Raw genomic sequence first — 23,568 nt, forward strand, 5'->3', positions numbered from 1 at the left:
TCATGCGCGGGGCTGGGGCCGGGGCTCCGCCGCTTCCGCCGGGAGCGGGGCCGGGCCATGCCGCCGCCCGGGGCCGGGCCGCCCGGGGCCATGGGCACGGCCGTGGGGCCCATGAGCCTGCGGGAGCTGCTGCTGGCGGCCGAGGCGGGCGGCGCGGCGGGCGGCGAGGAGGAGGTGTGCGTGGTGGGCATCTTCGGCAAAACCGCGCTGCAGCTCTGCTCCGAGAAGGAGGCCCTGGTGAGCACCGTGTGCGACCGGCAGGTGTTCCCGCTGTTCCCGGAGGAGGATCCCGAGCTGGCGGATGGCGCCGCGGGGCAGGAGGGGGACCCGGCCACCAAGGACTACAACCAGCTGCAGGCGTACTACAGCCAGGAGAGCCGCGTGCTGTACCTGGTGCTCACCTCCATCTGCGACACGCCGCAGCTGCTGCGCGCCTGCGGAGACCTGGCGGCGGCCGAGAACAGAGAGGCCGGGCCCGGCCACCCCTCGGGAGGCCCGGCCCCGCTGCCCCACGCCGAGGCGCACGAGTTCTGGAAGCACCAGGAGAAGCTGCACTGCCTGAGCCTCCTCTACCTCTTCTCCGTGTGCCACATCCTGCTGCTGGTGCATCCCACCTGCTCCTTCGACATCACCTACGACCGCGTGTTCAGGGCGCTGGACGGGCTGCGGCAGAAGGTGCTGCCCTCCCTGAAGGCTGCCATCAAGGACTGCCCTGTCGGTAAGGAGTGGAAGCTCAACTGCAGGCCATGCCCTCCACGCCTCCTCTTCCTCTTCCAGCTCAACGGGGCTCTGAAGGTGGATCCGCTGCCAAGCAGGGGCCAGGATCCCTGTGGTCACCTGGAAAAGCCACCCCCCAAGAAGCATTCCCCCAAGAGGAGGCTGCAGCACGCTCTGGAGGATCAGATCTACCGCATCTTCCGCAAGAGCCGGGTGCTGACCAACCAGAGCATCAACTGCCTGTTCACCGTGCCCGCCAACCAGGCTTTCGTGTACATCGTGGCTGGCGGGCCCCAGGATGGAGACGACCCCGTGGCCATGCTTCTCGACCAGCTCAGGAGCAACTGCACCATGAGAGAGACTGACTCGCTGCTGGCTCCCACCCTGTCGGGACCCAGGAGGTATCAGATGATGAGGCACGGCCGGCAGCAGCTCTCCTTCCACGCAGAGAGTAGCAGCTCCAGCTCCTCTGGGCAGCTCGTGGACTGCACCCTCAAGGAGTTCTTGTGGCAGCACGTGGAGTTGGTGCTCAGCAAGAAGGGCTTTGAAGACAGCGTGGGGAGGAACCCGCAGCCCTCTCACTTCGAGCTCCCGACCTACCAGAAGTGGGTGGCTGCAGCTCTAAAACTCTATGAAGTGACCATCGAAGGCAAAGACGATGACCCAACCTGTGGCGAGCTGAGCTCAAAAATCATGAGCAGCATCAAAGTTTTGGAAGGCTACTTAGACATAGACACCAAGTTCTCCGAAAACCGTTGCCAGAAGGCTCTGCCCATGGCCCACAGCGCCTACCAGTCCAACCTGCCCCACAATTACACCATGACAGTGCACAAGAACCAGCTGGCCCAGGCCCTGCGTGTGTACAGCCAGCACGCCCGGGGCCCAGCCTTCCACAAATACGCCATGCAGCTCAACGAGGACTGCTACAAGTTCTGGAGCAACGGGCACCAGCTCTGCGAGGAGCGGAGCTTGACAGACCAGCACTGCGTGCACAAGTTCCATCTGCTCCCCAAAGCAGGTAAAGATGCTCACTCGTGCTTTGGTTTCATGGCTTAGTTCTGTATCTGCTTCAAAATGCCTTAGGCTGGAAGCACCGACTCTGAAATGTTGTGGGAGGTGAAAGTTTGCAGCTTTAAAGCGTTGTGTTTGTGGCACTCGGTGCTGTGCTCTAATTGACAAGGTGGTGACCAGGCAAAGGTTGGACTCGATGACCTCAGAGCTCTTTTCCACCCCAAATGATTCTGTGATCATCTCTACAGTGGGATCATAGCAGAGCTGCTGTGCTGGTCTCCTTTACGTTGAGTTTAGGAGCCAGTCCACTGTTAGTAGTAACTCTTCCTCTGATTTTCTGATTTTAGTAGTAACTCTGATTCTGTCTTACTAACTAAAAGCAATTATACTGGAGTCCTTCTAATGAGAGGAGTGTAAGAACAAAGTTCTCTAAAAAGCATAAGCATCCCCCTTTGTTTTAAATAACCTGGTTGATCAGAAAGTCAAAACTGACTTCTGCAAGTTTATTGCAGGCAGAAGAACTTTGAGCCTTCAGGAAGAGGTTGTAAAACAAATAAGATTTGGTTCAGTGGTATAACCTCCACTGGAACTTTGTATTATTAAAAGTGGAAAAGGGAGGAGTTGCTTGAAAAGCATTTTGTATTTGAGTATAGCAGGGAAGGAGCAATGGATGAAGGGAATAAAGAAAGTTTTGAATGGTGAGCAATTTGCCCAAGGTTTGATTGATTTTGCTTTTAGGGGAAAAGCCAGAAGCAGACAGAAATCCTCCAATTCTGTACCACAACAGCCGGGCTCGTTCCACTGGTGCCTGTAACTGTGGAAGGAAACAAGCTCCTCGGGAGGACCCCTTTGATATCAAAGCAGCTAATTATGACTTTTACCAGGTAACTGTGAGGTCTGTTGGTGCTTCAAGCAGTGCTTTTGTTTCATCTGCAGAGTCTTTATTCTGAAGTGACCACAAGTTTCCTCTTAACCTTATCAAGTTTTTGCTTGGGTGAGACATTTCTGGGAGCAGAAATGGGCTGACCAGGGTGGGCAGTTCCAGTCTACCAGTGCACACACACAGGAACACCTGTTTACACTTTGAATATGTTGGTTCATGTAAATTTTAAATAATCAGGTCTGTGGGCCGTGTTCCCATCGCTGCTTTGGTTCTCACGTGGTGCAAACCTCTTGAATCTTAATTGCAGCTGCTGAATGTGTGGCTCTGAGCTTTCTCATCTTGGGATGGATACTAAACCACATGTTCTTTCTTGCAGCTGCTGGAAGAGAAATGCTGTGGAAAACTGGAGCACATCAACTTCCCCATATTTCAGCCAAGCACACCTGACCCGGCGCCTGCTCGGGACGAGGCATCGCCCGCCCCTCCGGAAGGCGAGATGGAGAAACTCAAAGAGAAAGAACCTCAGACTCAGGGAGAGAGCACAGGCCTGAGCTTAGCCCTGAGCCTGGGCCAGTCCACAGGCAGCCTGGGCACTTACCCACCCGATGCCCAGGGTGGAGGGGACAATGCAGAAAGCCACGGGCAGAGCGGGGACTCCAAGAGTGAGAAGAGGCCGAGCCTGGTGGATCGCCAGGCTTCCACTGTTGAGTACCTCCCTGGGATGCTCCATTCCAACTGCCCCAAAGGCCTTCTGCCCAAATTCTCCAGTTGGTCACTGGTCAAGCTGGGGCCTGCTAAGGCTTATAACTTCCACACAGGCTTAGATCAACAGGGCTTTATCCCGGGAACAAACTATTTAATGCCTTGGGACATTGTCATCAGGACGAGAACTGAAGATGAAGGAGACTTGGACACCAATTCCTGGCCTGCACCCAACAAGGCTGTTCCTGGGAAAAGAAGCGCGGTGGTGATGGGAAGAGGCCGGCGGAGGGACGACATCGCTCGGGCTTTTGTGGGCTTTGAATATGAAGATGCACGTGGGAGGAGGTTCATGTGCTCGGGGCCTGATAAGGTGATGAAGGTGATGGGAGGGGGGCCGAAGGAATCTGCCCTGAAAGCCCTCAACTCCGACATGCCCCTGTACATCCTGTCCTCGACGCAGGGACGGGGCCTCAAGCCCCACTACGCCCAGTTCATGAGGCTCTTCGTGGTGGTCCCCGACGCTCCTCTGCAGATCACCTTAACGCCTCAGGTAGGAAGTGCAGGAGGGGATCTGGGATCAGCAGAGGCAGGGGTGGTTGTGGAAACATTCATTAACAAGGGTGACAAGAAACTCCAACTCAAACCAACTTCAGCCAAGACAGTTGTTTCCAAAAGTATCTGTTACATAAGCACTTGGAATTTCTTAAACTTCAGATTTATACTTTGTATAAAGTAAGTTTACAAAAATATTTTATCAAGGATGAGTTACTGGCATTCCCTGCTGTAATAGTGGCTTTTAAAAACAAGAAAAAAAATAACAATGACTCTTTAAGAATTACTTCGTCATTTTAAATGTCATGGAGAGAAGCAGTGACTCATTGCTCAATTATTATTAGTTATAGTTTGAATTTAAGAGGTGAAAAAATGTTGGTTTTTCTGAATTGGAGAATTCTTCACCATTTCTTCCATTTTCCCTTTAATACACATTTGAAAAAACCCCATTTGCATTTTATTACTTTTTGAGGTAGTAATGATGTTTGCTCACCCACCCATGTTTTCTTTTGGCTTTAGGTTCAACCAGGACCACCACCCTGTCCTATATTTTACCCTGAGAAGCAGGAAATCACCCTTCCCTCTGATGGACTCTGGGTGCTGAGGTTTCCCTATGCCTACGTGACAGAACGGGGGCCCTGCTTCCCTCCCAAAGAAAGCCAACAGTTAATGAGCTACAAAGTTCTCCGAGGAATACTGAAAGCAATTACACAGTAAGAATGGTTTGGGGTGTCTTAAGAAGGCTGTCTTCAATCCAGCTCGTGGGTTTTGGTTACCCAACAAGTTGTCACTGCAATTGTGTGAAGCCCCCACTGTATTTCACTGGAACACGGTCAGATTGGAAATAAAATTAATATCAAAGCAGGAGAAGGGATCTGAGACATGTAAATTTTCCATTTGTTAAGTTTTCATATGTAAAAAGTAAAAGCTGGTTTTCATAAAGTGCTGATCCTGTATTACTAGATGTTTCGATGACAGTGCTTTTCCCCATCCTGTCTTTTATGTACCTGTTTAGGAATATTAAAAAATTAGCACTGCCTAAAATCAAGAGTTTACTTTGTCATATTGAGGCAATGATGAGCAAAATCTTTTTTCTGAACAAGCTATTTGTATGTAAATTATGCTTTTAATGTGATGATAGGATAAATCATTTTGTCTTGGGGAAAAAAGAAATATACTGCAGTTCTGATGTGTATTTCTGATATGCAAAGCCAGAAACTGTGCTCACCTGTATCAAGTGACTGAGTGCCAAAAAATCAGCCACAGTAAATCGACTTTTAACTGAGGTAAGATGTATTAGTGACAGCAGCTGTATGCTGAGACCTAATTTAATTTCTAGAATATTTGTTTCTAATTAGCATGGACGCAAAATTTAATTTGCCAGTTTGCTATAGTACAGTAATTACACTGCACGACCGGAGCTGAGACCTGGTTTTTGCTCAGAATACATCTGTGAGGGGCTGGGTGAGGAAAACACATCCCTGCATCTGGAATACAGCATTAGGGGTTGGGTTAGATGGTCTTTAAAGATCCTTTCCAAGCATTCCATTGTTCTGTGATCTCTCAGGGAGGCTGAGTGTGGGAAACGTGTCCCTCCTATTCAGAATATGACCTTGCTGAGGGACTGGATGAAGAAAGCGCATGCCTGCATTTGGAATATGATATCTATGAGGGGTTGGGTGTGGAAAATTCATCCCTCCTGTTTGGAATATGACATTAGGGGCTGGACTAGGTGAGCTCTAAAGATCCAACCCAACGGTTCTATGATTTTATGAGCTCTGAGGGGTTGTGTGGGGAAAGCGCATCCCTCCCATTTGGAATAGGATGTCTCTGAGGGGCTGGGTGGGGGAAAACACATCCCATCCTTGGGAATACGACGTCTCTGAGGAGCTGGGTGTGGGAAACGCATCCTTCCACCTGTGTGGAGAGAGCCGGTACAACCAGGTGGAAAATAAAAGCGTGCAATTGAGAATTACCCCACCGCACTTGCGAAGCGATTTTTGACCGTGACAGCCCCGCCCACGAGGCGGGCGCTGGGCGGGGGTGTGGAAAACGCATCCCTCCACCTGCGAGCAGGGAGCCGGCGCGGCGCGGTTGGGAATTTAAGCGTGTCTTTGGGAATTAACACCCACGGCGATTGTGAGGGCAGCGGCGGCTGCGGGCAGCCCCTCACGGCCGGGCGGGAAGGGAAGGGCGCGGGGCCGCCGCGCCTGCGCGCTGCGCTCCCCGCGGCGCCGGGGCGGCTGCGCGGGCGCAGAGGCTGCGCTCCCTCAGAGCCGCCGCTGCCTCGGAGCCTCCGCGTCCCGCAGCGGCTCCGCCTCGCCGCGAGCCGGCTGCGGGCTGGGACAGGGACACGGACCGCGGCAGGACGGGCCGGGGCCGCCGGTGACAGATGCAGGATGTCGGCCACGCTCTACGTGCTCTCCACGCTGGGTGGATACGTCCTCACCTCCGCGCTTCTCCTCAAGTGCCCGGGGCTGCTCCACCGGCCCAAGCGGCAGCGCTTTCGCTGCCGGCACATCTCGCACCGCGGCGGTGAGTGGCGGGGTGCGGGGATGGAGGGGAGGGGTTGCGGGAGCCTTTCTGCTCTCTGCCGCTCCCGAGGGACGGTCCCCGCCCGGCTCTCGGCGCTCAGGGCTCCGCGGGCGAGGCTCCCTCACGACCCCGGGGCGCTGCTCTGGCCCGCCGGGCGCGAGGGGCTCGTGAGGGACCGCGCGGTGTCCGTGGCTTGCAGCCGGCTCCCTTTAAACCTTCCTCCCTCAGCCTAATTTTAGGTGCCACCTGCTGACCAGTGCCTCGGTTCTGCGCGGAATTAATCTCCGAGGTCCAACCGCGCTAGTCGAAAATCAGCTTTTTCTTATTTTTTTTTTTTTTTTTTAGTGGGGCGTGATGTTTTCCCTCTCAGACGCGTCTTTTTTTTTTTTTTTTTTTTTTTTTTGTTCTTCTGACGATTCTGTATCCTGGTATTTCTCTCCCCAACCGGATGGGCGTCTGGCTGTTGCTTAGGTCAGGGTACAAGAGAGCAATTTTCTTGCCTCTGACCTCCTGTTTGCTTTGCTTTCTGCTTTCAGGGGAAGCAGAATTTGCTGTGAGTCTGTTCTTGCTCCCCTCGGTGTTGCAGGCAGTGAATGGCTCAGTGCCCTGGTAAAACCCACTTCCATTTGAAAGTCAGGCATGTTGATTATGTCTAAAATAGGCTTTTAAGTTTCTCCTACCTATTCCAAAGCATTGGGAGGGGGGGAAATGCAGCAAGGTGTGTCTTCCTGTTCTGTAGAGATCAGCTCTGTGCTCTTCCCTGCTGCCTCACCTAATTTTTGAAAATAGGTAGTTTGCCAGTAAATATTTTTCTATATTTTGTGTGAGAGATGTCTATTGCTGAGTTTAAACAGTTTTCAATACTATATTTAGTGCCAGTTTATGCGGGGTTTGATCACAGTTTTAACCCTTTTTTTTGTCCTTAACAAATGCTGCTGCCTTGAATTATCAAAATATAAAAACTGGAGCTGATCTCCTAATGATTTTATTCCTGGCACTTCTTTCATTGACTTTACTTGGCAGTTTAAGTTTCTTTGTAACTATAGCTTTAAGCATAGCATAACATGTAGCTTTTTGTGTGGACTATCTATATTATCTGTGTTGCTTGGTATTTATATTTTTCCTTCAGTGAAAGAAAAAGTTCTTAATTTTAAGGGTTTCCTAGTTTGTTTGGTTTTTTCTTTCTTATTTGTAAGCTGTTAAAAACTTGCAGGCGACTTTGTTGGAACTTGGAATGATCCCCTTAATCTTCTGTTCTCACTCCTTTACAAGCACCTTAGCTAAGATACACAGCCCTAAGCCTGGAATGCGAGTGCTTGGGCCAGTTGCTCTAAGCTCTGTCGGAACAGCAGGAAAGCCTCGCTTAAGGGAGGATTATTCCTCAGGCATTCAAAGTCCGCGGTCTGTGAATTGTTCCTGTGAAATCCACCTGAGGCAGGAGGGCAGCCCTGGACGTTGCAGCAGCTTTTTGCTCATCTCAGGCGGAAGATCGCTCGTGCTTTGCTCTGCTTGGTGTTTACCCTGTAACATAAATTCCTGCGGGCCTTGAGCTCTCGGGCTTTAGTCATGCTGTAGCTTTAGACTCAGTGTCAGGTTTCCTATTGCATTACTCCAGTTAGCTGGGGCAGATCAAGGTAACGCTTAACTTGTTTGGCTTTTTCCTCTCTGGGATGAAACCTTGTACAGTCAAGTTTTTTAAGTCTGAGGGGCTTGATTTATCTTGCTTTTTCATTCAAGAATTTTGTCACCTCATTTTGTAGACTCATCCCTGAATTATTTCTTCACGTCTGCATAATTTTATAATTGGTCATTTCTGAGAGCAATTTTTGAGTCTTGATATTCTGTGCTGGAGTCCTCTGTCGATGCCAGCAGCCCTGGGTTGCAGGGTCTCTGAGAGAGGGTAGCATGGTGATCTTTACACAGAATAATTCAGATTGGAAGGGACCTCTGGAGATCACATCTGACCAGAGCAGGTTAACCAGAACCTGGTCCAGCTAGGTTTTGAACACATCCAGGGATGAAGTCTCCACAACCTCTTCAGGGAGCCTGTTCTAAAGTTTGGTCACTCTTGAAACAAAAAAGGGGGGGGTTTCTTATGTTTATAAACTGAATTTCCTGTATTTAAACTTGTTCCCATTCCTCTTGTCCTTTCCCTGAGCACCACCAAGAAGAGTTTGGCTGAGTCTTTACTCTCTCCCATGCAGTATTTACACCTGTAGGATCCTCCCCAGCCTCTGTTCTCCAGACAAAACAATTCCAGCATCCTCAGCCTCTCATTGCACACGACAATCTCTCATCCCTTAATTTTCACAGCCCTTCCTTGGACTTCCTCTGGTAGATCCATGTCAATCTTGTTCTTTGGAGCCCAGAGCTGCATGTGGTGCTCCAGGTGTGGTTTCACCAATGCTGAGCAGAGGGGAACAATCACCTCCCTTGACCTGCTGGCCCCAAAACCTTCTGAAGGTCATCTCCTTGAGGCAGTGCTTGGTGTTGGCTCCCTCCTGCTTGCAGAGTGGGAATGTGCCCTCCTAATGTCTGGAAGTGCCATTTTGCCTGGGGAAGTCTGTTCCTTGTAGGGAATGAGCCCATGAAGCTGGAGGCTGTTTGAGAAAGTGTCAGAAGCCTTTTGGTCAGCCCAGCCTTCTTACTTTTCAAGGGAGAAAATTACTTTTGTCAAGTAACTTGTGTAGTTCCCTTTTCTGCCTGTGGTTGTTGATTCAGAATTCCTCTTTCAGCTGATCTCTCAACTTTGTTCCTCATTTCCCCCAAAATGCTACAACTCAGGCATTTGCCTCACCACCCCTGATATGTCACCATCCCTGGCCCTTGACCACCTCTCTGCCATGTGATTTGTTAGATCAGCCACTTAAAAGTTTTATTTTTGGAACTTTCTGCCCAGGGAATGTTAGGGATACTCTTGTTTTGTTCACAAATTGAAGACCTGACTCAGGTGTTTTGGCCCTTCCCTCACCGTTCAGGATGTATGGGCTGGATTGCCACAGCTGATAAGTTATCTAAAAACTCAATCATTATTGCAGTTAATTAGTAACTGACCAGCCAGGCCCTGTGTAGGGGATTCCCATTAGTTAGGCAATCACCAGCTGGGTACCATGAGGTTCTTGTGTTCTCCTTTGTCCCTTGGTTCACTTTTGCCACTCAGCCAATTCCCAGTTCTGCAATCAAATCCCATAAAATGTTGGTGAATGTCTGATCACAGAAGCTGCTGTGGACTCACCATATTGTTTTACATTAAACCCTGCAGGTTTCTGTCATCATGGTTCTAAGTTAAGTCTTCCATTTTGTAAACCTACCTGAGAACAACAATTTTAAAGTGGTGGTTGTGCATTGCTTTAATTAAGTAACTGAATGCAGGTTTAGGTAAGTATGTCCTGGTGAGGTCTTGTTAATAGGCAAGGCCTTAATTAGAGCTCTTATAATTGCTGTTTACAAAGTCTGTCATTCATCACTGTCAGAGAGCAGTTGAAATTTGCATAGATATCTTCATCAGCATGTGTATCCTCCTGAGGTGGTTTTGTTTTTCAGTCTATAATATTGCCTATTATCTGAGGTGGGGAGAAGGCACAACCTTTTCCAGTCCCTACTCAGGCTGATCTTCAAAGGTTTTTATGCAGAGAATGCTGGCTTAGGAGTTGCAGAGTTTAATCTTGCCTGAGAGAAAATTAAATTTGCTTGTCCTTTTATTTCTTAACTGAAACTGATGTGTGTTTCATTCCTTGTGTGAGACTTCCCTTCTCCTGCAGCACAAACCTTTATTGACAGTTCTGTGTTGTTTGGGGAATATCCCTGCACTGAAAAAAGAGGTTGTCAACTATTTCACCCCAGCTGGGTTGTACATTTAGGGAGTGTCAGCTTTAGAATGTCTTGGGTGCTTTAATTCATAGCTTTTTTGTTGTTTTTTTTTTTTTTTCTTGTTACTCTTCCCACTGACTCTCAAATAGATTTTTGCATGTACTTTCCCTATGCCTCTGGGGCTTATTGTCCTAGCTAAATACCTCTGGTAAAACAAACACTTTGATTTGAATATTCTAAGTGTTACACAAATCCAAGATAAGTTCTTTTTTTAAATCATTTTACCTGAAGGTCGTGTCTCTCCAGTACATTGGTGGCAAGAGAGATTTCTGCCTTGAGCTTCATCCACATTTCTCAAAATATGTATATTTTAAAACCTGTTAGTTTTTAATTACATTTTCAGTGGGATTGAGGAGAGAAAAAGGCTGTTGTGTAAGTTTTATTTTTGTTATTTCTGTAGGTGCTGGAGAGAACCTGGAGAACACAATGGCAGCCTTTCACCAGTGAGTACAAAAGGATGAGAATATCTAAATTAGGTGTTCTCTGTCTTTAGTGAGTGAAACAACCAAGGGAGGTGGGACTTCATCATTTCTTTGGGGTCACAGTGTCCTATTTCTGAAAGTCAGCTCTCCTCTGGCTAATTCCTGTGGATTGCCAGACATCCACTCCAGTTTCACCAGAAGGACTTGGGATACCACAAATTATGGTCTGTGCCAGTTAACAAATGGAAACAAACCCTGAGGCCTGAGCTGTGCTAGCCAGTAAAACAGCAAACAATACTGTGCTTAATGGTGATTGCTTCTATTAATTTGTTTATCACTATAAAGCAGAAAATGCTGCTGTTTATTTTTTCCTGCACTCACACTCTGCAGTCATGCAATGTGTGAAAGCCTCTTACTCAGGGGTTTAAAATGGGGTTGGGACCAGAAAGGCTTTTAAGCCTCCAGCATTTAAGTAGTGAATTTTAACAAGGTTCTCAAAGGCATTTGAAGAAGAAGCATATCTAAAACTCCAGCTGCTGCTGAGAAGGGACCACATTATGTGGGCTCCTCTTTGTTTTCTTTGGGGTTTTTCTAATTTGCTTTGTGCTAAGGAGCCTCATCAGTTTGCTGTTTCACTGCAGCCTGAGGGGTGCCAGCTTTCCCAACCAAATAAAAGAAAGTACTGCACTATTTTCTATCTCCATGGAAGCTCAGCATAGTTTTCTGTGGCTTTTTGTTTGTTGGTTTTTTTTTCCTGCTGGCTTGCCTTTTTTCAAGTCTGCTACCAGACTTTCTGAAAGTGATTCTTCCTTTTTTTTTAACCATTTCTTAATTTTCATGTCATATCATACTCATTCTGTACATGAAGGTCTCTTGCAATGGAAGTTACTCTATTATCTATTTTTATTTTATTCCCACAAATAAGCAGTAATACTTAGAGTAAGGACTGTGCTGGGGGTAATACATTTTGTGACAGTGTTTTTCTGACTCTTCTGCCCGTTTAAATTATTTTACAGCTGTGGTGGAACAAATGCATTGAGGTCCAGTTTTTGAACCCACAACAGCTGCCAGTAGCAAAGTTCATCTGAGTAAAGAGAGCCAGGGTACCTCTGCAGGAAGCAGAGCAATTACCTCCTGTTAGGAGTGGAAACTCTTCTGGCTCCTTTTGGGAAGGGGTAAAGGCTTTCTCCATCCCATTTGCTCATTCCCATCTTCATAAGTAAAGCAGCAAAAGGAATGGGGTAGAAAATCAGTGATCTAGCTGGTGAAAAATGGTCAGGGTTGGCTCAAACAGCTGATAAGAGCTGATCAATTTATAATCCATCAGATTCTGTGTGAAGCCAGACAGGGTGTGTCTGCAGGAGCTGTTCTTGCAGGTTTGCACAAGCAGGAATATTTGGCTGTTGCTGTAGTTGAATCCAGAAGAGAATGTGTGTCTGGGGCAAGGACGCCTTTATTGGCAATTTCAGTTTCTATACTGCTTAATTTACAAATATTCTGGAAGGAAATTATAAGCTTTTAGTACCAAAGACAATATTTTTTTAGTTTTGTTTTATTAGGTAAAATGCATACTAGATGGGGGGGCTGTAATCTTGTCTTACCATATTTAAATGCTTCTGTGGTGCTTTTAGGTTATACAACAACAGATTTTAAGCAAGAGCACTCTCACCCTAATTTGCAAATGTGAGCCTAGCTCACAGCTTGAGTTCTGGAGCAGGTGGATCTGAATCCACAATGATGTCCTGAATCTGGAGCCTTCTCTGGAGCAGTGTGAATTTGACAGAACAAACTGATTTCCAGCTGGGAAAGCTCAGCACTTGAGGAAGCTTATTTAGCAGTGAGCTGCTTGTAAGGGCCTGGCAAAGTCTCAAATTTGTTAACAAGGAAAGTTGTTGTTCTCCCCTTTCTGTGCAGCATCAGCCCTGACTTTTTAAAGCAAGAAATATTGCTAATAAAATCTGCTGGTGAAATGATAAAACATGGGAACATCTACAGATTTGGCAAATCTCCTGCAGCAGATTTGGATTTGCTTTCCCTCAGGAGGAAAAAAATCACCCAGTACAGCCTGTGATTCTTCCATATGTAACAGGATTTTGTTCTTCTAATTCTTAATTAGCAGCACTGGCAAACAGTTCACAAATTGGCTTTAATTTGACAACCTTCCTTGATCATTATCCCAGCTGGACCAGAAATTGTGTTAAACACTTCAGGGAGTATGTTCTGATTTATTTTTTTGTTTGTTGCTACATTAGTGGGTGTTCATGGGCTGTGTTCAGCAGCCAATAAAGCCCACAAGGAAAAGGCTGTTGCTGAATTTACAGAGCTTTGGGTCTCAGGTAGGCACAACTCACAGGTGGTGTAGGCTTGCTCAGAGATGGATAAAAAGCTTTTGAAGGAAGGGTTCAGACTTTTATCTGTTTGCTGGAATGACACCTCTTTTCTAGTTAAATAAGCAATTCACTGCTCATTGCAGTAAAGCTTTTTTGTGTATGAGGTTTCTTGTTCTTATTTTCATCAATATCATTATTACTTTTTGCTTTCCTTAGTCCTCCTATGAACCAAACTACTGTGGAGTGGATTTGGGATTGAATTAGAGCTTTTCAAAGCAGTGGGTTGGAACAGGAATAGTTATTTTGCTTTGAAAAATATAACTAGATATGTAGTGGTTTATTTCCCTTTTAATTTAAATTAAAACTTTTCATTAAAACAAAAAGGTTGTTTTGCTACCCAATAAAACAGCCAAAAGCCTGAAAGTCCCACTGCTAATTTCCTGATCCATCCCTTCCTGATTCATGTAAATGAAGTAAAAAAAAAAACAGCTTTCACACCCCTGTCATTTGCTGTTTCTAACCACAGATTTAATTTCTTTTTTCAAAACCTCACTTCCTGCAGTGGGCAGATGTGCTGCTGCTCATAAACACCCCACTCCTTTCCTGACCCAATCCTTTAGGAGCAGGTTTCTCAACCCTAGGGTGGCAGGCTGCAATCCACAGGTGAGCTTCCCAATTCCTATGGGAGACAGAGCCAAAAATCCCATCTCTGCTTCAAGAGATGTTGCTTATTCTTGCATCAGCTTCCCACTGCTGCCGAGATTGTGAGGATTCCTGTTTGCTCCTTGCTCTGCAGCAGGACTGGGAGGATTCCTTCCACCATTAAAGCATCCAAAGTCCTTCCAGTGGGGTTAGATGATGGAATGTGTTGGGTTTGGAGCTGCACAAAACACCCGAGTGGTTCAAGGCAGCCTTTCCTTGCAGCGCGGTTAATCTGGGGACAGACATGTTGGAGCTGGATTGTCACCTGACAAAAGATGAGCAAGTGGTTGTGTCCCATGATGAGAACCTGAAGAGATCAACAGGAGTTGATGTCAACATATCTGACCTCAAATACTCGGTGAGTTGAGGAGAAAATGGGCTGGGGGGTTGTTGAAAAGTGCATTTATGGGGTGGGCAGGGGGCTCTGTGTGTGCCTGGTGCCCAACCCAAAGGGGAGGATTCATCTCAATAAAAAACCCACCCCTAAACTAAACCACCCTCACTAAACTCCCTGTGCAGTCAGAAGATCACACCTGGCACATTCCACAGGGTGATTTCCTCCTCCAGTATCAGCTTGGGTGAATGGCTCTGGAGCTGGGATGTTTTGTCACACTGATGGCAGAGTGACAGAAGCTCTTCCTGGTGTGACCAGTTTTTAGGGGGAAAACTGGGAGATGAACCCCCCCCCCCCGCCTCAACAGTGGAATTTTCAGAATTCTCAGACATCTGGGAATGTCAACTACAGGTGACACAAATCTAAGAATGCCAAATAGTTCAATTAATACTAAAAGTGGTGCTACTAGATCAGTTTTTTGGATAAGAAGTGGCTTGTAAATTATTTTTTTGGAGGAGGGTCATGATTATATCCCTGCATTTGAATTGATGTTCCATTCCTCTTTATTTTTAAGGAACTTCCACCCTATCTCTGCAAGTTGGATGTCACCTTTCAGAAAGGTGAGATGTTTGTGTCTTGCTGTTTCAATTTTCCATTTTGTAGCATGGCAGTTTCCTGCTTTGGCCAAGGGAGTAAAAAAGTGCATTTGCTTCTCTCATGACAAAAAGAAGCTTCAAAAGAAAAATATAACCCTGGCTGTAGAAACCAGTGCAGTAGTTACTGTAGGTATGACTTAGAGTTCAGAAGGAAATTTTGTTCTCATTTGGTCTTTTTCACATTAATCTTGTTGCATTTGGTGTGTGGTAACTGAGCCTGTGTTTGCTATTTCAGGATTTTAATGTTGCCTGCACTCCTACTGTTGCTAAATAATGAGTGAATTTCATGAAGTTAAAACCTGAATGTGCAACATGCTCAGGGCATTTTCATTATGGAAATGAGCTTGTCATAGTTAATTACAGCTGAATGAAGTCATTTTTTGTTTAAAAATGTGATTATCCTTAGAACTTTATACCTTTATTAAAGTTTGAAGCTAATGAGTGCTCTGACATTTCTGCTTTTAGCTGTGGTTTGTTAAAAGTGGCCACAGCAGTGAGAAGTTTCTTGTTTCCCCAGAATGTCAGTGTGAGGGGACAGACAATCGTATCCCACTCCTGCAAGAGGTCTTTGAGGCATTTCCAGAAACTCCTGTCAACATTGACATCAAAATGAACAACGACGTGTTGATCAGAAAGGTACATGAGAACCTGCTGAACTGACAGTGGAGGCAGGGGAATGATGCTGATATTCCACAAGTTTTTTGGAGTTCTGGCAGTCTGTGACAGCCAGATCTGTGTTCTTGGACTGCTTCACCCTTCACATGTTGGGTCCTGCTCTCTGTGTGAGGTAATAGAGGAGACAGAGAAGGGATCTTGTGCAAGATGTTCTGTAAAAGCTCTTTAGGACCCTTCATCTGCAAGAGAAACTGCTCCAGCACTGCTGGAGACAAGTTTGGTTTGTACCTCATGGGAAGGGCCTTCTTAGGGACTGTTCCTCTCCAAAGCAGCATGAAAATGTGATGTTGTTGTGTAGATGTGTTCAACACAGAGGGCAGTCTTTCCAGAAAATACTATTTTGTCATTTAGGTTTCTTGAATTCTTTAGGGTTTTTTGTAGGTATAACCTGTTGTCCTGAACACCTTTTTATTTCCCATCAAAGCATCCCAACCAGCTGATGATGGGAAAGAGTAAAGAACTCTTTCCTGTAATGATTTCCAAAGCAAGCAGAGTTTCAGTTAAATACTGCTGCACTGAATTTCCAGTGACTCCCTGTGAGAGTTGTGCTTTCTGTGCTGCAGGTCTCAGAGCTGGTGAGCCGGTACAAGAGAGAGCATCTGACCGTGTGGGGCAATGTCAATTATGAGATTGTATGCAAATGTTTCAAGGAGGTAAGGCTGAGTCCAGCTAAGCTTTGTTACTGTGTGCTGACAAAACCTACAGAAAAGCACCCTGCAAATCAAGATTTAACCAGCTAAGCCAGGCTTCTACTCGTGGTGAGAAGTTCTGTGCTCAGATTGTTCTGCTTGCTGTACTGCTAAAATAAGACAAGCACAGTTAACACTCCTCTACCCTGCCATAAAATACTTGAGGAATTAAGCTTAGTCATGTTTTATTCTTGTTTTATGAAATATAGGGCATTGCAATTTTATGCCAGGAGTTCTTAGAAGCCTGTTTTACACATCATTCATTTGATAAAAAGTAATTTTTCTAAGGATTGCTGATTGTCTGTTTTTTTAGCATGAAAATAATGGATGTGGCCACTAGTGGACACAGTTGCATCAGCATAAAGCTGTTGTTTCACAGCTATAATTCTCCTCCTTTTTGTGCTGAGGAATTTTACATTTTAGAATTAAATTAAAATTGTGCTTAGTCCAAGGGAGTTACACATCTGAGTGAAATCCATCTTGTTGATAGTTCAGTCTAGTTGATTATTTCAATTTATCTGTGCAGGACAACACCCCATTTCCTACCTGAACAGCAGTTAAATTTATTCACGTAAAGCAGCTTAATCTCAAGTGTGATTGCTGAACTTCAGACATGCATTGATGAGTAAATTTAATTGCAACAGAGTCAAAATCTACCAAGGTAACTGAGAATCTCTTTCCTGGTTCCTGCAGAACTCTGACATTCCCACCATCTTCTGTGCCCAGCGTGTCCTCCTGCTCCTTGGCCTGTTCTACACTGGGCTGCTGCCATTTGTTCCCTTCAAGGAGGAATTCTTTGAGATCCCCATGCCTTCCATCATCCTCAAGTGAGTTACAGCCCACTGCTGCACCAGTGTAAAGCAGGTGAACCCTGATGCCTCCCTGAGCACTGCTTTTTTGGGCTGAGGTTGCTTTTCTGTTGGTTTAGGCACTTCTGGAGATTGCTGGGAGAATTCTGTGCACAGTAATACACAGCAGTTCTGTACCAACAACTAATTCTTGCTCCTTTCTCTTTTCTTGAGAACAAATTTATCTGATAGGGCCAAGAGACAAGTCAGCAGTAGGGTGGAAATGAGATTTCACAATCTTTCTCATTCTTCACTCAAAATGCTGCAGAATTCTCATCTCTGCTGCTTCTTTTAAATGTAGCTCATTTCTATAACCCAATTCTATGTCACTGTCTTGAGCAGTGAAGTTACTGCTCTAATTTGAGCAAGATGAATTCTTTATGTTCCTTTTGCAGGAACATCTCAACTAAGATTTTAATCTGTGCTTTGCTAATTTTTGGTTTCCTCTTCCTCAACAGGCTGAAAGAGCCAGAGAAGATGTCAAGAAGCCAGAGATTTGTTATCTGGCTGGCTGACACGTAAGATTTTTGTCTGATTAAGTTTTTATTTCTATTTTGCCTTTAAATGAACACTTGACTCAAACAACTAAGATTAGCTATTGCTATAGCTATGCATTATATATTTTCAGTTTCTTCCAGCTTTTTGTCAGTGCAGGATAAATCAGATTCAAATCTTATGTAGGTGTGCTTTATGCTTTTATTTTCCATACACTGAAGCTTTCTAAGGTGCAGTAAGAGTGGAAATTATTCCAGTTGTGTCTGTTAAGCTTCTGTCCTTATAAGTGTGCTCAGCTAATTAACATGCAATTAGATGCAGAATGCAGATTTTGTGGTTGTGACTGTTTTGTAATGTTGTCAGAGGAGAGACACTGTTTGCCTTACAAGGAGGAACACTTGGCATTTTAAGAATATCTGTGCTTCAGAGGGGATTTAGTCACAGGTTTTCAGTGACTGCAGTGTCTCCTAGCCCTGACATCTGTTAGTTTAATTTCTCCAGTGGCCAGGACATTTTCATGTCTTCTGGTGGGAAGGATAAAGCCTCTCCTGAAAGCTGAGTGGTTGGTTCATCAGACATGGTGTAAGGATTTTGTCCTGCAGGGTGAAGGATTTCTCTGCTGGATTTGATCTTCAGCAGAGCTGATACTTGAATTGCTTGAACTGGAAGTTTTCTAGAATTGGATTTCTCTTGTGGAAAACTCTGTATGGAAACTTCATTGCAGGTCATCAAAAGACACTGAAAATTCCATATATACTTGAAGTTGTTAATTAATCTCCCTCTCCTTTCCCAGGCTGCTGATGAGGAAGGCACTGTTTGACCACCTCACAGCTCGGGGCATCCAGGTACAGTGGGGAAAGCTAAAGTGAGAATTTAAACCAGACAGACACAGCCTTGAAAGAGGTTCCTGTTCCCCCCAGCAAGTTCTCTGTGTTTCTGGGACCATGAGTTGTTGTTTAGTTCCTGAGCAAAAGCTGCTGCTCTTATATTTGCAGTGCTCTGGCTGCAGAGATTGATTTGTATACCTTAAAAAAAAAAAAAAAAAAAAAGAAGAGTTTTTAATTTAAATCCCTTGAAGTTTAGGGTTTTTTTCCTCACTTCAAAATTAAGCCTATAAAATCTGCAAAACTGGTTATCTGATGTGGGGCTTTCACAAAATAATACTGACTTTTAGAAGGATCTGAAGTCTCAGGTAGTATTAAAAAAATGTCCTTTTTGGAAGGTGAAGGGGGAAAAGTTCAGTATCATTTCTCATTTTAAATATGCAGCAACATCTCTCTCTCAGATCAAACAACTTAGGTCAACAATTTTTAATTTCTTTTTAAAAAGAAATGAATATTTCCTGTAATAACTTGGTTGTTGTATCCCATTTCATAGGTGTACATTTGGGTACTGAATGAAGAGCAAGAATACAAGAGAGCATTTGATCTTGGAGCTACTGGAGTGATGACAGACTATCCAACAAAACTGAAGGAGTTCTTACATAATTACCCAGCATGAAGGAAGAAAACTGAGAAAGTCCTTCCAGAACAGATTGTGAGCCAAGGATTTTCCTCATAAAAAAAATAATTGGGGGCAGCATGCACAGATCATTTTTGTTGGAAAAGATGTAACTGATGATCTGTTACCTTGTTTTCAAGTCACTACCTAATGTCAAGGTTCTCTATTTATTTTAAAACTTTAATTCCATAGTTTACATTTGTAAATAGCTCATTTAGTAACAGCACACTTCACAAATGGTGATGATTAGGAAGAGAGTTGCCTGATAAGGTACCTGTAGATAATAAAAAGCATTATCTTACCTGTCACAAGTGTTCCTAAGCAGCTGTCCAGACATGTCAGTTATTCCAGTTATATTCTAGTGAGCAGAAACTGAAGAATTTCTGAAAGTGTAGCCTGTGTGTTTGCATTTCTAGTGTTGCTTTTAGATTTCAGGTAACTTTAGAGCAGAAAAAAAAAAAAAAGAGAAAATAAAGAAAAACAGGCACAGGAGAAATAGCAAAGCAATCTCTGTGACTGGCCAAGTAGTGATGTGTACTCAGTGAAGGCAGTCACTTTTAGCCAAAATTAACTCAGTATAGATTTATTCCATTATTCTCACTGACAAGAATATTAAACTGGAGTTGGAACTGGATTTGGGCCCCATCTGAGGTGATGGCAACACTGTGACTTGTTAGTCCAGGTCTAAACACGGGATTTAAACCAGGATCTGGGTTTGAGTGCAGTGCAGGGTCCAGGTTTGCCCCTGGCTCTGGCCTGCCTGTCATGGCAGTAGCTGGATTTCCAAGATGGAAAAATGCACTTGTTACAGATTACACTCACTTTGAAAAAGCCTTTTCACCATGTCCTAAAAGTCTTTTGCACATCTGTGGTTCTTGATGAACGGGAAGTTGTTTTTTAGGGCGAGGGACCAAAGAAGTCTTAAGTTTGGTCAGGAGTTTCAGGGACAAATGAAAATGTTCCTATTAAATGAATTCACCCAAAGCAGATTTTTATGTGTATTTATAAAGGGAGGAAGTGTCAATCTAGAATGTGTACAGACTTTAGTCTTTTCTCTCCACAAAAATCCATTCAATATCCATCAGGTTTTATGTGCATGGACATGGGGATAAGTGGCAAAAGCCAGGAAACCCCAGGTGTGATGGAATGGGGTTAGGCAGGAAGGTATTTCTGGAAGCTTCCCATGCTGCTGTGTCCTTGTGAGCAGGAGTTACCCCTGTGTCACACAGGTTGGAGCCTGCAGTGCCCGTGTGCCTTGGTGTGCTCATGTCATGGCTGGGGGTTCAGGGGTTTGATTTTGTGGCTTAATGACACCCAGTGTATAGAGCTCAGTCACTGAACCATCAGATGCTCTCTCTAAACAAGAGTTTGGGTCCAGCAGAGTCTCTTTCAAGAAAGGATTTAATGTGAAAATAATAGATCTTAAAAATAAACACAGTAGTCAGATGTGGTTTTACTGCACGGAGCAGCCACTGTGCTAAAAACTGATTTTTAAGTTTCTTTTTTTTTTTCCCCCTTGGTAGCTCAGATTTGGGAGGGTTCTTGTTGCACCCCCCTGGCTGCTGTGCCATATTTATAATTTTTATAATTTAACAGCATCTTTGCTGTTCCACTGCCTGTCAGGAGGCTGTGAGAATGCCAAATCCATCTGCAGGGAGAGTGTTTGTTTCTGCACCACAGTTCCTTTCTGAGGAATATGTCTGGATGAAATGGAAAAAAACTGCTGCATTTAGGATTCAAGTGAACATGTGCTGATGGGGGCAGATGAGTTAATGTTGTCCTTTTGAATATCTGCCTGGTGAAGATGACTGCAGATTCAATTTCCTCCTAATTTAATCAGCCTTGTTGCTTATTGAATGGAAGAGAGGAAAATGTAACTTCCTAACTGTTCATGGGGGGAAAAGGATGAAATTATTTATTAGGTACTAAGCTTTCTGTATCCCTCTCAGACCAGTTCTGTCTGGTCACATAAGTGCTAATAATCAGTCAAGTCACAGCTCTGCCTGCTTTTTTAGAAGCCACAGAATAGTTATAGAAAATGTTCCACATGCAGCTCAGTAAATTAAAAAATTCCACCTTTCTGTCCTAATCTGGGTTTATTAGCAGTTTGTAGCTCCAGATAGTTTATGTAATGTGTTTTTTTTTTTTTTAACTCAATTTTATTGCTATTGAATTTCTGACACATGCACTGATATTAAGATGCAGATATAATTATGGTTTTAGAGAACACTATCAAAAACATATTAAAACTTGTTTGTTTCAGTTAGGAAAAGTTAAGTTTTAAAATACCAGTTTTGATCTTACTTTGTCTCAAGTTTCCCTCAACACTCAATAAATAAATAAACAATTTTCCATTATTCTATATAGAATGATAAAGCACGGGTAGTGACATGACAGTGTTTTATATTTAATTTTAATATTTTTATTCTCTCTCTAGTAGTAGAGATGGAAATTTCTGCCTTCTAAAATTCTCAACACATTTTTCAACCCAATTTTTGTCAGACCACCAGTGTCCTTGCATCTGATGGAGCTTCTGGCTGTGCTGTTTATACATTGACCTCTCTTGGATAAATCTGCTGCTCAATATCTAAAATTTGATTGGGAGGGAAAGGGTCCAATGCTGGAAAAGCTGCTGGATTTATTCACTCACCTGTTTGGGCTTTAGCACAAGAGCTCAGGTTTGATCTCGTGGGACAGATAACGTTCCATGGGTGAATCCCAGCACCAGTGCACAGGGCTTGGGCCATGATAACTGTTTGTAACAAACACCATGGACTTGGGGTAACTGTAAAACATTTGTTCTAATCCTTGTTTTGAATATTCCAGAACTCGCTGTGTCATTTTTAAACCACTTGTACAGAAAAGCTTTTGTTGAGCACTTGCACAACTGTCCAGGAGGATGTTCAGTTAATTTCTCCCTCTCTCTGAGGAGAGATTCTTTTCAGGTACTTTTAACTCTAAATATTGTTTTAACACTGTGTTCTCAACCCTGTTGCAAACTGTTTTATGTATGAAGGATGGTTGCATGTATTTCATGCACTTTTAATTTGCAGAAAGTCTCGTGGACCTCTCTAGCTCCAAAGCTATGCAGCCATTTTTCTTTTCATGTGAAGAAGGATTTGATGCTTTTGAAATGTGGCACATTAAAACATCTTTGCTCATAAAAACTCTAAAACTGAATGCTTGTTAGGTGTGACTTCTTTCCCTAAAAACCTGACCTCTGAGGGTGGTTTTGTGTTTACAGTGTCCTCGGTGTGAGTTTGTGTTCACAGGAATTTCCCTTGCAGCAAGTTTCTGTCCTTTCTGATGATCAGCAGGATAATGTTTCCTCTAGTCCTGGAGGAAAAATTTCCAGCTTTCCTGCTGGATTGCCATTAAATTCCACTAAATATTAGGTTTTAAGTGTAATTTTAAAGCTGTGAGGGTTCATATTTAGGTAAGAGAGGTAAAGTGGGGGTTTGTATATTACAATATTTTGTAACTTTTAAAAGATTTTTCCAGCATGAGGAGAGGATTCTCCAGATGGCTCTGGATGCTGTTTGATTTCTTAAAACACATCCTAAATATTTGGTAAATCAGAACAGGGAACTGGGGGGCATTACAGAGTCTTTTAACATGGAAACTCTTTATCTGTGACTGCTTCAGGAGGTGTCACCTGCCACAAATCTGCAGCTCAAACAGAATATTCAGAACAAATTCACAGCTTATTTATCCAAAGCAAGAAGGCTCGAGGTGCTGATTATTTTAAGGAATTTTCAGGATATATACTATAGTATATATAATATACTTTATATTTTATATACATTTTTAAATAGATTTAGTTATACCTGAAGTCTATACTTTTATATACTTGAAGTCTATACTTTTATATATATGAAGTATATATTTTTATGTATACTTTCTATATAATACTTTATATAATTTTAATACTTTTTTATTTATATAAAAGTATATTATATATGCTTTTATATAATATTTAAAAGTATATTATATATAATAAATATATATAATATAATTTTATCTTATACTTTTATACTTTTGTATATTATATATACTTTATATAATAAATAAAGTATATTAAGTATATATTTATTATATATACTTAATATATATATTTATTATATATACTTTATATACTTTATATATTTATTATATATACTTTAATATATTTAGTATATATACTTTTATATTTATATACACGTTTATTTATTCATACTGTATATACTTTTGTATAGTTATTATATATATAATATACTTTCATATACTTTAATATATTTATTATATATAATCTATAATTTTATATTATACTTCTATGCTTTTATATATTTATTTTATATACTTTATATATATATATATTTGTATATTTATTATATATATAACAACATACTTTTTTTTTTTTTTTAAACATTGATTTGCCCCTGAAATTCCCCATGTCCGGTGAATTTTAGTAGGAAATAAATCTGAATGTCCCTGCTCCCTCCTGCCGCGGGAGGCCGCCAGAGCCCGCGCGTTCCCGCTGGATTTCCAGAGGGATCCCTGGTCCCGGCGGGATGGGAGCCCGCAGTGCAGAGCTGCAGCAAAGGGAGTCGCTCCTTCAGTCCCACATTCTGACATTTTACCCTCGAGTTACGGAAATCCTAATTGTAA

At 43.6% G+C, this 23,568-nt stretch overlaps 3 protein-coding genes across 3 annotated transcripts in view; 2 read left to right on the plus strand and 1 right to left on the minus strand.

The window, feature by feature from the left end:
- The window catches only part of PTRH2 (peptidyl-tRNA hydrolase 2), a 186,816-nt gene that overhangs the window by 55,869 nt on the left and 107,379 nt on the right, over positions 1-23,568 (minus strand). The gene's annotated exons all lie outside the window — the stretch shown is intronic.
- On the plus strand, positions 40-5,837 carry SMG8 (SMG8 nonsense mediated mRNA decay factor). Its single transcript, XM_053995818.1, has 4 exons — positions 40-1,735; positions 2,467-2,612; positions 2,988-3,863; positions 4,385-5,837. Exons 1-4 carry the CDS (start codon positions 58-60, stop codon positions 4,580-4,582), a joined length of 2,898 nt encoding a protein of 965 aa, XP_053851793.1. The 5' UTR covers positions 40-57; the 3' UTR covers positions 4,583-5,837.
- Positions 6,096-22,101, plus strand: GDPD1 (glycerophosphodiester phosphodiesterase domain containing 1). The gene is made up of 10 exons (XM_053995832.1): positions 6,096-6,400; positions 10,671-10,713; positions 13,947-14,082; positions 14,633-14,678; positions 15,232-15,350; positions 15,953-16,042; positions 16,772-16,905; positions 17,385-17,444; positions 18,215-18,266; positions 18,799-22,101. The coding sequence occupies exons 1-10, from the start codon at positions 6,265-6,267 to the stop codon at positions 18,919-18,921; spliced, it is 939 nt and encodes a 312-aa protein (XP_053851807.1). The 5' UTR covers positions 6,096-6,264; the 3' UTR covers positions 18,922-22,101.

This window comes from Vidua macroura, chromosome 20 (genome assembly GCF_024509145.1).
Source record: "Vidua macroura isolate BioBank_ID:100142 chromosome 20, ASM2450914v1, whole genome shotgun sequence".
NCBI classification, from domain to species: Eukaryota; Metazoa; Chordata; class Aves; order Passeriformes; family Viduidae; genus Vidua; species Vidua macroura.